We start from the raw sequence: 13,123 nt of genomic DNA, 5'->3' as shown, positions 1-13,123 counted from the left end.
ATGCCTAGGCTTACCTCCACTGTACTCACATCCTACCATACCCTTGTCTAACTTATGCCTCAACTATTCTTCCCACGCCCAGAAACCTACTCCTTTACTCTCTGTTCTGAACGCACTAGACGACCAGTTCTTTAAGCCGTACTTTATTCTACTCCTCCTTTGTTCCTCTGGTGATGTAGAGGTTAACCCAGGCCCTGCAGCCCCCAGCATCACTCCCATTCCCCAGGTGCTCTCATTTGTTGACTTCTGTAACCATATAAGCATTGGTTTCATGCATGTTAACATTAGAAGCCGCCTCCCTAAGTTTGTTTTATTCACTGCTTTAGCACACTCCGCCAACCCAGATGTCCTAGCCGTGTCTGAATCCTGGCATAGGAAGGCCACCAAAAATCCTGAAATTTCCATCCCCAACTATAACATTTTCCAACAAGATAGAACTGCCAAAGGGGGCGGAGTTGCAATCTACTGCAGAGATAGCCTGCAGAGTTCCGTCATACTATCCAGGTCTGTGCCCAAACAATTCAAGCTTCTACTTTTAAAAATCCCCCTTTCCAGAAACCAGTCTCTCACCTTTGCCGCTTGTTATAGACCCCCCTCAGCCCCCAGTTGTGCCCTGGACACCATATGTGAATTGATCACCCCCATCTATCTTCAGAGTTCGTACTGTTAGGTGACCTAAACTGGGACATGCTTAACACCCCGGCCGTCTTACAATCTAAGCTAGATGCCCTCAATCTCAATCAAATTATCAAGGAACCTACCAGGTACAACCCTAAATCCTTAACAATGGGCACCCTTTTAGATATCATCCTGACCAACCTGCCCTCTAAATACACCTCTGCTGTCTTCAACCAGGATCTCAGAGATCACTGCCTCATTGCCTGAGTCCGTACTGGGTTCGTGGTGAAACGACCACCCCTCATCACTGTCAAACGCTCCTTAAAACACTTCAGCAAGCAGGCCTTTCTAATTGGCCTGGCCCGGGTATCCTGGAAGGATATTGACCTCATCCCGACAATAGAGGATGCCTGGTTGTTCTTAAAGTGCTTTCATCTCCATCTTAAATAAGCATGCCCCATTAAAAAAATGTAGAAGAACAGATATAACACTTGGTTCACCCCAGACTTGACTGCCCTTGACCAGCACAAAAACATCCTGTGGCATTCTGCATTAGCATTGAATAGCCCCCACGATATGCAACTTTTCAGGGAAGTCGGGAACCAATATACTCAGTCAGTTAGGAAAGCGAAGGCCAGCTTTTTCAAACAGAAATTTGCTGTAGCACAAATTCCAAAAAGTTTTGGGACACTGTAAAGTCCATGGAGAATAAGAATACCTCCTCCTGGGACACTGTAAAGTCCATGGAGAATAAGAGCACCTCCTCCTGGGACACTGTAAAGTCCATGGAGAATAAGAGCACCTCCTCCTGGGACACTGTAAAGTCCATGGAGAATAAGAGCACCTCCTCCTGGGACACTGTAAAGTCCATGGAGAATAAGAATACCTCCTCCTGGGACACTGTAAAGTCCATGGAGAATAAGAGCACCTCCTCCTGGGACACTGTAAAGTCCATGGAGAATAAGAGCACCTCCTCCTGGGACACTGTAAAGTCCATGGAGAATAAGAGCACCTCCTCCTGGGACACTGTAAAGTCCATGGAGAATAAGAGCACCTCCTCCTGGGACACTGTAAAGTCCATGGAGAATAAGAGCACCTCCTCCTGGGACACTGTAAAGTCCATGGAGAATAAGAATACCTCCTCCTGGGACACTGTAAAGTCCATGGAGAATAAGAGCACCTCCTCCTGGGACACTAAAGTCCATGGAGAATAAGAGCACCTCCTCCTGGGACACTCTAAAGTCCATGGAGAATAAGAGCACCTCCTCCTGGGACACTGTAAAGTCCATGGAGAATAAGAGCACCTCCTCCTGGGACACTGTAAAGTCCATGGAGAATAAGAATACCTCCTCCTGGGACACTGTAAAGTCCATGGAGAATAAGAGCACCTCCTCCTGGGACACTGTAAAGTCCATGGAGAATAAGAGCACCTCCTCCTGGGACACTGTAAAGTCCATGGAGAATAAGAGCACCTCCTCCTGGGACACTGTAAAGTCCATGGAGAATAAGAACACCTCCTCCTGGGACACTCTAAAGTCCATGGAGAATAAGAGCACCTCCTCCTGGGACACTGTAAAGTCCATGGAGAATAAGAGCACCTCCTCCTGGGACACTGTAAAGTCCATGGAGAATAAGAGCACCTCCTCCTGGGACACTGTAAAGTCCATGGAGAATAAGAGCACCTCCTCCTGGGACACTGTAAAGTCCATGGAGAATAAGAATACCTCCTCCTGGGACACTGTAAAGTCCATGGAGAATAAGAGCACCTCCTCCTGGGACACTGTAAAGTCCATGGAGAATAAGAGCACCTCCTCCTGGGACACTCTAAAGTCCATGGAGAATAAGAGCACCTCCTCCTGGGACACTGTAAAGTCCATGGAGAATAAGAGCACCTCCTCCTGGGACACTGTAAAGTCCATGGAGAATAAGAGCACCTCCTCCCAGCTGCCCACTGCACTGAGGATAGGAAACACTGTCACCACCGATAAATCTACGATAATTGCTAATTTCAATAAGCATTTTTCCACAGCTGGCCATGCTTTCCACCTGGCTACCCCTACCCTGGCCAACATCTCAGCACCCCCTGCAGCAACTTGCCCAAACCCCCCCGCTTCTCCTTCACCCAATTCCAGACAGCCAATGTTCTGAAAGAACTGAAAAATCTGGATCCCTCCAAATCTGGACCCTCTCTTTCTAAAAATTATTCGCCAAAATTGTTGCAACCCCCATTACTAACCTATTCAACCTCTCGTGTCGTCTGAGATCCCCAAAGATTGGAAAGCTGCCGCGGTCATCCCTCTCTTCAAAAGGGGGTAGACACTCTCAACCCAAACTGTTATAGACCTATATCCATCCTACCCTGCCTTTCTAAAATCTTCGAAAGACAAGATAATAAACAGATCACCGACCATTTCAAATCCCACCGTACCTTCTCCACTCTGCAACCTGGTTTCCGAGCTGGTCAGGGGTGCACATCAGCCACGCTCAAGGTCCTAAACGATATAACCACCATCGATAAAAGACAATACTGTGCAGCCTACTTCATTGATCTGGCCAAGGCTTTCGACTCTGTCAATCACCGCATTCTTATCGGCAGGCTCAATAGCCTTTGCTTCTCAAATGACTGCCTCACCTGGTGTGTCAAATCGGAAGGCCTGTTGTCCGAACTCTGGCAGTCTCTATGGGGGTGCCACAGGGTTCAATTCTCGGGCCGACTCTTTTCGAGGAATATATCAATGATGTCGCTCTTGCTGCTGGTGATTCTCTGATCCACCTCTACGCAGATGACACCATTCTGTATACATCTGGCCCTTCTTTGGACACTGTGCTAACAACCCCCCAAATGAGCTTCAACGCCATACAACACTCCTTCCGTGGCCTCCAACTGCTTTTAAAAATGCTAGTAAAACTAAGTGTATGCTCTTCAAAAGATTGCTGCCCACACCCTCCCGCCCAAGTAGCATCACTACTCTGGACGGTTCTGACCTAGAATATGTGGACAACTTCAAATAATTAGGTGTCTGGTTAGACTGCAAACTCTCTTTCCAGACTCACATTAAGCATCTCCAATCCAAAATTAAATCTAGAATCAGCTTCCTATTTCGCAACAAAGCCTCCTTCAATCATGCCGCTAAACATACCCTCATAAAACGGACTATCCTACCAATCCTTGACTTCGGCGATGTAATTGACACAATAGCTCCCAACACTCTCCTCAGTAAACTTGATGTAGTCTATCACAGTGCCATCTGTTTTATCACCAAAGTCCCATACACTACCCACCACTGCGACCTGTATGCTCTCGTTGGGTGGCCCTCACTACATATCCGTCATCAAACCCACTGGCTTTAGGTCATCTATAAGTCTTTGCTAGGTAAAGCCCTCACTCGCTGGTCGCCATAGCAACACCCACCCGTAGCACGCGCTCCAGCAGGTATATTGCACTGGTCTCCCCCAAAGCCAACACTTTCATTGTCCGCCTTTCCTTCCAGTTCTCTGCTTGCTGCCAATGACTGGAACACATTGCAAAATTTTCTGAAGCTGGAGTCAGATCTCCCTCTAACTTTAAGCATCAGCTGTCTGAGAAGCTTACCGTACCTGTAAACAGGCAATCTGTAAATAGCACACCCGACTACGTCATCCCCATATTATTACTTACCCTCTTGCTCTTATGCACCCCAGTATCTCTACTTGCACATCATCATCTGCACATCTATCACTCCAGTATTAATGCTAAATTGTAATTATTTTCATCTCTAGGGCCTATTTATTGCCTACCGCCCTACATTTGCACACACTGTACATCGATTTTTCTATTATTTTGTGTTGACTGTACATTTGTTTATGTGTAACTGTTGTTGTTTGTGTCGCACTGCTTTGCTTTATCTTGGCCAGGTCTCAGTTGTAAATGAGAAATTGTTCTCAACTGGCCTACCTGGTTAAATAAAGGTTAAATAAATAAATAAATAAAGAGAGGCAACAAAGAGACCAAAGAACCCTGAAGGAGCTGCAAAGCTCCACAGCGGCGATCGGAGTATCTGTCCATAGGACCACTTTAAGCCATACACTCCACAGAGCTGGGCTTTAAGGAAGAGTGGCCAGAAAAAAGTAAATGCGTTTGGAGCCAAAAGGCATGTGAGAGACTCCCCAAACATATGGAAGAAGGTACTCTGGTCAGATGAGACTAAAATTTAGCTTTTTGGCCATCAAGGAAAACGCTACGTTTGGTGCAAACCCAACACCTCTCATCACCCCGAGAATACCATCCCCACAGTAAAGCATGGTGGTGGCAACATCATGCTGTGGGGATGTTTTTCTATCAGCAGGGACTGGGAAACTGGTCAGAACTGAAGGAATGGTGCTAAATACAGGGAAATTCTTGAGGGAAACCTGTTTCAGTCATCTAGAGATTTGAGACTGGGATGGAGGTTCACCTTCCAGCAAGACAATGACCCTAAGCATATTTTTGCATATTCAAAGTGGTAGGCATGTTGTGTAAATCAAATGATACAACCTAGAAAAAAATGATTTGGGGGTTTGTAAGGCAACAAAATAGGAAAAATGTCAAGGGGGTGAATACTTTCACAAGCCACTGCATATAAACTAAGCAAAAAAAGAAACGCCCCTTTTTCAGGACCCTGTCTTTCAAATAATTCATAACAATCCAAATAACTTCACAGATCTTCATCGTAAAGGGTTTAAACACCCATGAATGTTCAATGAACCATAAACAATTAATGAACATGCACCTGTGGAACCGTCGTTAAGACACTAACAGCTTAGTGTAGGCAATTAAGGTCACAGTTATGAAAACTTCTACTGACTCTGAAAAACACCAAAAGAAAGATGCCCAGGGTCCCTGCTCATCTGCGTGAACGTGCCTTAGGCATGCTGCAAGGAGGCATGAGGACTGCAGATGTGGCCAGGGCAACAAATTGCAATGTCCGTACTGTGAGACGCCTAAGACAGCACTACAGGGATACAGGGTGGACAGCTGATCATCCTCCCAGTGGCAGACCATGTGTAACAACGCCTGCACAGGATCGGTACACCCAAACATAACACCTGCGGGACAGGTACAGGATGGCAACAACAACTGCCCAAGTTACACCAAGAACGCACAATCCCTCCATCAGTGCTGACTGTCCGCAATAGGCTGAGAGAGGCTGGACTGAGGGCTTGTAGGCCTGTTGTAAGGCAGGTCTTCACCAGACATCACCAGCAACAACGTCACCTATGGGTACAAACCCACCGTTGCTGGACCAGACAGGACTGGCAAAAAGTGCTCTTCACTGACGAGTCGCGGTTGTGTCTCACCGGGGGTGATGGTCGGATTTGCGTCTATCGTCGAAGGAATGAGCGTTACACCAAGGCCTGTACTCTGGAGCGGGATCGATTTGGAGGTGGAGAGTCCGTCATGGTCTGGGGTGGTGTGTCACAGCATCATCAGACTGCCTGCAATGACAACAAGCTCAATCTCAACGCTGTGCGTTAACAGGGAAGACATCCTCCTCCCTCATGTGGTATCCTTCTTGCAGGCTCATCCTGACATGACCCTCCAGCATGACAATACCACCAGCCATACTGCTCATTCTGTGGGTGATTTCCTGCAAGACAGGAATGTCAGTGTTCTGCCATGGCCAGCGAAAAGTCCGGATCTCAATCCCATTGAGCACGTCTGGGACCTGTTGGATCAGAGGGTGAGGGCTAGGGCCATTTCCCCCCAGAAATGTCTGGGACCTTGCAGGTGCCTTGGTGGAAGAGTGGGGTAACGTCTCACAGCAAGAACTGGCAAATCTGGTGCAATCCATGAGGAGGAGATGCACTGCAGTACTTAATGCAGCTGTTGGCCACACCAGACACTGACTGTTACTTTTGACCCCCCCTTTGTTCAGGGACACATTATTCAATTTCTGTTAGTCACATGTCTGTGGAACTTGTTCAGTTTATGTCTCAGTTGTTGAATCTTATGTTCATACAAATATTTACACATCTTAAGTTTGCTGAGAATAAACGCAGTTGACAGTGAGAGGATGTTTCTTTTTTGATGAGTTTATATCCCCTCTCTATGTAGTACAGTATCTGTCTCTCCTCTGTATTAGAGGTCGACCGATTAAATCGGAATGGCCAATAACAATCGGTAATCTGCATTTTTGGTCACCGATTATGGCCGATTACATTGCACTACACGAGGAGACTGCGTGGCAGGCTGTCTACCTGTTACACGAGTGCAGCAAGGAGCCAAGGTAAGTTGCTAGCTAGCATTAAACTTATCTTATGAAAAAAAACAAATCAGTCTTCACATAATCACTAGTTAACTACACATGGTTGATGATATTACCAGTTTATCTAGCTTGTCCTGCATTGCATATATTCGCTTAACGGGTGATGATTTAACAAGCGCATTCGTGCAAAAAAGCACTGTCGTTGCACCAATGTGTACCTAACCACAAACATCAAGTACATATTTTTAAACCTGAATATTTAGTTAATACTGCTTGCTAACATTAATTTATTTTAACTAAGGAAATGTTGTCTCTTCTCTTGCGTAACGGTTCCGTATTTCACTGAAAGAATAAACATTTAGTTTTCGAAATGATAGTTTCCGGATTTGACCATATTAATGACCTAAGGCACGTATTTCTGTGTGTTATTATAATTAAGTCTATGATTTGATATTTGATAGAGCAGTCTGACTGAGCGGTGGTAGGCAGCAGCAGGCTCGTAAACGTTCATTCAAACAGCACTTTCGTGCGTTTTGCCAGCAGCTCTTTGCTGTGCTTCAAGCATTGCGCTATTTACGACTTCAAGCCAATCAACTCCCGAGATTAGGCTGGCAATACTATAGTGCCTATAAGAACATCCAATAGTCTAAGGTTAATGAAATACAAATATTAGAGAGAAATAGTCCTACAATTCCTAAAACTTCTTACCTGGGAATATTGAAGTCTCATGTTAAAAGGAACCACCAGCTCTCATATGTTCTCATGTTCTGAGCAAAGAACTTAAACGTTAGCTTTTTTACATGGCAAATATTGCACTTTCACTTTCTTCTCCAACACGTTGTTTTTGCATTATTTAAACGAAATTGAACATGTTTCATTATTTATTTGAGAAGAAATTGATTTTATTGATGTATTATATTAAGTTAAAATAAGTGTTCATTCAGTATTGTTGTAAATGTCATTATTACAAATATATTATAAATAATTAAAAATAATACATTTAAAAATAATATATATCATTTTATTTATTTATTTATTTCGTCTCAAATAATTAAAAATAATAAATAAAAAAAATAAAATTATATATATATATATATATATATATATACCGCACACACACATTATTTAAAAACATTTTTTTATATATTTTTTTTTAAATCGGCTGATTAATTGGTATCAACCATAAATCGGTCAACCTCTACTCTGTATAGTACAGTATCTGTCTCTGTGGCCTTCTCTCCAGTGGGTCACAGTCACCTCTGGCAGTGGTGGCTAGTGCTGGTGGACAGCCAGCGACTAAGGTGTTGATAGGGGGTTTCCACCGGTGAGGCACCTGCTCTGATCACGACTACATTCCTCCTGTGCCAAAGGAAGGAAGGGATTTTCCCCAGGACATTGGCTGCTCCCTTCAGTGATAGATACACTTAGCTAGTTGTACAGTATGTATGTATGTATGTATGTATGTATGTATGTATGTATGTATGTATGTATGTATGTATCTATGGCTTCCCTCCCCTTGCTGAAGCAGTGGAAAATGCTGGATTTTAGCCCATGCACCTACTCTGATCAGTTCCCCCTGTGCCAGAGGAAGGAAAGGGTTTTCCCCAGGCCACAAAGCCCATTGGCTGGCAAGACAGCTTATTCGCCTCTGCCTGCTGAAGCGGTGGAAAACGTTGGATTGACTAGGCCAGATGCAGACAGACACAGGAAGATGGCCGTCCCTCCGTCCTCCTCTCACAACTGACCCCGGACAGAACTCCAGTGGAATAAAGGCTTTCTTTCCATCAGCTCTACTGCTAATAAAACTCCAGTGGAATAAAGGCTTTCTTTCCATCAGCTCTACTCCTAATAAAACTCCAGTGGAATCAAGGCTTTCTTTCTGTCAGCTCTACTCCTAATAAAACTCCAGTGGAATAAAGGCTTTCTTTCTGTCAGCTCTACTCCTAATAAAACTCCAGTGGAATCAAGGCTTCCTTTCTGTCAGCTCTACTCCTAATAAAACTCCATGTGGAATAAAGGCTTTCTTTCTGTCAGCTCTACTCCTAATAAAACTCCAGTGGAATCAAGGCTTTCTTTCTGTCAGCTCTACTCCTAATAAATCTCCAGTGGAATCAAGGCTTTCTTTCTGTCAGCTCTACTCCTAATAAAACTCCATGTGGAATAAAGGCTTTCTTTCTGTCAGCTCTACTCCTAATAAAACTCCAGTGGAATCAAGGCTTTCTTTCTGTCAGCTCTACTCCTAATAAAACTCCAGTGGAATCAAGGCTTTCTTTCTGTCAGCTCTACTCCTAATAAAACTCCAGTGGAATAAAGACTTTCTTTCTGTCAGCTCTACTCCTAATAAAACTCCAGTGGAATCAAGGCTTCCTTTCTGTCAGCTCTACTCCTAATAAAACTCCAGTGGAATCAAGGCTTTCTTTCTGTCAGCTCTACTCCTAATAAAACTCCAGTGGAATAAAGACTTTCTTTCTGTCAGCTCTACTCCTAATAAAACTCCAGTGGAATCAAGGCTTTCTTTCTGTCAGCTCTACTCCTAATAAAACTCCAGTGGAATAAAGGCTTTCTTTCTGTCAGCTCTACTCCTAATAAAACTCCAGTGGAATCAAGGCTTTCTTTCTGTCAGCTCTACTCCTAATAAAACTCCAGTGGAATAAAGGCTTTCTTTCTGTCAGCTCTACTCCTAATAAAACTCCAGTGGAATAAAGGCTTTCTTTCTGTCAGCTCTACTCCTAATAAAACTCCAGTGGAATCGAGGCTTTCTTTCTGTCAGCTCTACTCCTAATAAAACTCCAGTGGAATCAAGGCTTTCTTTCTGTCAGCTCTACTCCTAATAAAACTCCATGTGGAATAAAGGCTTTCTTTCTGTCAGCTCTACTCCTAATAAAACTCCAGTGGAATCAAGGCTTTCTTTCTGTCAGCTCTACTCCTAATAAAACTCCAGTGGAATCAAGGCTTTCTTTCTGTCAGCTCTACTCCTAATAAAACTCCAGTGGAATCAAGGCTTTCTTTCTGTCAGCTCTACTCCTAATAAAACTCCAGTGGAATCAAGGCTTCCTTTCTGTCAGCTCTACTCCTAATAAAACTCCAGTGGAATAAAGGCTTTCTTTCTGTCAGCTCTACTCCTAATAAAACTCCAGTGGAATCAAGGCTTTCTTTCTGTCAGCTCTACTCCTAATAAAACTCCAGTGGAATCAAGGCTTTCTTTCCGTCATCAGTAGACATTGCAGTACAAGGTGATGCATGATGACATATCCAGTGGAAGGCTGTGGTTCTGACTGATTACCTGACATAATACAACACCTTGGGGTTGACTGAAAGGTCCATCAACTCCTGTCACTCAGACTCAATGCCTGCCCTGGCCTGCCGACTGCCCGCCCGCCCTGTCTGGCTGGCCGACTGCCTGCCTGCCCGCCCGCCCTGTCTGGCTGGCCGACTGCCCGCACGACCGCCCTGTCTGGCTGGCCGACTGCCCGCCCGACCGCCCTGTCTGGCTGGCCGACTGCCCGCCCGCCCTGTCTGGCTGGCCGACTGCCCGCCCTGCCGAATGCCCGCCCTGCCGAATGCCCGCCCTGCCGAATGCCCACCCGCCTGCCGACTGCCTGCCCGACCGACTTGCTGACTCACTGCCTGCCTGGCTGGCTGGCTGGGATCATTAGTGATATAGAGAAAAGGCCAAAGGTGGAGTGAATTAATTTCATCAAGAATGTTTAACCTGATGAAGCAAAGGCCATGTCAAACTTGAGAATATCTGTAATGATTAGGAATCAAGATGGACAGCCACAAGATGATATGAATTGGGTTTTGATGGTGGGATGAGGAGAAGGACAGTGCTAGAGGGAGATTAAAATGAATGACTTATGAGGAAGAGTTATTAAGACAAACGGCAAGACATTCAATAGCCATGGTAGCAGGGGCACTACTCATGTGCCTGGGAATGGCTTGAAAACAGTCAGTTCAACACAAGGCAGTAACCAAGTACCATCACAACACATACCATACACAAACCTCACCACAAGACCAACTTGGGCAAGACACGTAGACATTATTAAGTAGCTTATCCATCTCTATTCACAGGATTAATATCAGGCATTAGGTATTATAGGTGAAGCTTTCAATTCAAACCATAACCAGACAAACTCACAACCTGCATAGCAGAGTTCAGTCAGACGACCCAAAGCAACTTACCGCCCATGGGCCTGGCTCTGCACAAACAAACCAAGAAATCAACCAATCCTGTTAAAATCTGCTTAAATTCAACATTCAGCTGGACAAGAAGCATCAGAAATACCACCAATCAATGTGATCTATTTCATGGCCCGCCCTTCTTTCTGCAGTGCTGAGAGAAATGATAGCTAGCTAAGACATGCTAGCTTATTGCTGAAGCACTCAGCCTTAATCCAGTAAATGACTGCAGTGCCAAGCTGAGGCAAGCTACTGCTCAACAGCATACTCATATCAATACCATTAACCTAACTCCTGTCATTTATCTTTACTGAAGTGCTCTGGGAGATGTATTGAGGGACTGAATACATTACATGAAGCTGTTATGGAGAGAGATATGGGTCTGTATTATGGTGTTATGGAGAGATATGGGTCTGCATTATGGTGTTATGGTCAGAGATATGGGTCTGCATTATGGTGTTATGGAGAGAGATGGGTCTGCATTATGGTGAGATATATGGGTCTGTATTATGGTGTTATGGAGAGATATGGGTCTGCATTATTCTATTATGGAGAGAGAGATGGGTCTGCATTATGGTGTTATGGAGAGAAATATGGGTCTGTGTTATCCTGTTATGGAGAGAGATGGGTCTGCATTATGGTGTTATGGAGAGAGATATGGGTCTGCATTATTCTGTTATGGAGAGAGATATGGGTATGCCTTAATGTATTATGGAGAGAGATATGGGTCTGCATTATGGTGTTTTGGAGAGAGATATGGGTATGCCTTAATGTATCGTGGAGAGAGAGATGGGTCTGCATTATTCTGTTATGGAGAGAAATATGGGTCTGCATTATTCTGTTATGGAGAGATATGGGTCTGAATTATTCTGTTATGGAGAGATATGGGTCTGTGTTATTCTGTTATGGAGAGAGATATGAGTCTGCATTATTCTGTTATGAAGAGAGATATGGGTCTGTGTTATTCTGTTATGGAGAGAGATATGGGTCTGCATTATTCTGTTATGGAGAGAAATATGGGTCTGCATTATTCTGCTAAATAATCTGTTGTTTTGTCCTTAATTATACACGGTATGTAAGCCGTTTATAGACAGGTTCTTTCTGGTGCTGGGAAATCAGATGATGGTGTCCTCTGTGTGAGTGTGTGTGACCTGCTTCTGAGCTACATGCAAGGTGATAAACATCTGCCAAAATAGCAGAGCCTCATTAACACATTACAATATTGCACACGCACACACAGTTTGTTAGTTAGCTGCAGCGTGAACAACCTTCTACATGGATCATTAAACCATCAGACCTGGATGATAAACCTGATGGGTGTCTCAGAGAGAGTCACGTCAGCCGTACACCTCATATACCCAGCTTATCCACCCAGAAGTCTGTGGCTTTCCTTCATCTAGGGTTACTACATTTTATTCACCTTGAAGTCCCTTCATGTTATTTTTGGGAACTTCATAGTTTTTTGGTTTATACACACCCCCAAAAAAGTTGAGTTTAAGGTTGAGTGATGGTACCTGCTTTTTTTCACCTTAATAGACTCAAGTTAGGTCAAACCACTCTGTATGTCATGCTAGTGTTATTCAACACACCATACAGTTGAGGGGTTCAGTCAGTCAGTCAAACTTACCCTTTTCTTCAGAGCCTCCAGGGACTCAAACTCCAGACGTGACAGTTTGATCTGGATGTGTTTGGGGACGTCTGGGATCACAAAGGTCAGGATGAACTTGGAGGCCAAGAGGAAGTGCTGCAACCACAACAGCAGACAGAGGAACAACAGGGAAGTAATGGGGAGACTTTAGGACATGTAACAGGAAAAGTAGACATGTATGATGATGTTATATTGTACTGAGAAACTATATTTCTCTATCATCCTAGAACTCAGAAACATATATAGTTGATATAATGAATAGTTTTAAACTGATTGAACAGATGCAACGTGATACGCTGCTGAAGTGAAACATCACAACACAATCTAAACTGGAGACAAACAAACACCATCACCGACCGGTGTCCAATCATTGACATTACAAAACTAGACAATCATTGGTGTCAGGTGTGATATCCCTCTAAACAGCTGGTTAATGTTCCTATCTACCAGC

The 13,123-nt window shown here is 44.2% G+C and overlaps 1 protein-coding gene across 2 annotated transcripts in view; it reads right to left on the bottom strand.

Annotated features, from left to right (window-relative positions):
* The window catches only part of LOC118936508 (anoctamin-10-like), a 48,711-nt gene that overhangs the window by 8,107 nt on the left and 27,481 nt on the right, over positions 1–13,123 (bottom strand). Inside the window, exons 12-13 of one of the 2 annotated variants that reach the window (XM_036938340.1) lie at positions 12,652–12,768; positions 11,028–11,044 (exon numbers count right to left, since the gene is read on the bottom strand). In XM_036938340.1, the coding sequence (XP_036794235.1) occupies positions 11,028–11,044; positions 12,652–12,768 (134 nt within the window). The remainder of the gene's footprint in view (positions 1–11,027; positions 11,045–12,651; positions 12,769–13,123) is intronic. The other variant, XM_036938345.1, reaches the window with a different exon arrangement.

Source organism: Oncorhynchus mykiss, chromosome 2 (assembly GCF_013265735.2).
Source record: "Oncorhynchus mykiss isolate Arlee chromosome 2, USDA_OmykA_1.1, whole genome shotgun sequence".
NCBI lineage: Eukaryota > Metazoa > Chordata > Actinopteri > Salmoniformes > Salmonidae > Oncorhynchus > Oncorhynchus mykiss.
The sequence above is the reverse complement of the archived record's forward strand: the minus strand, read 5'-3'. Positions and strand labels throughout refer to the sequence as shown.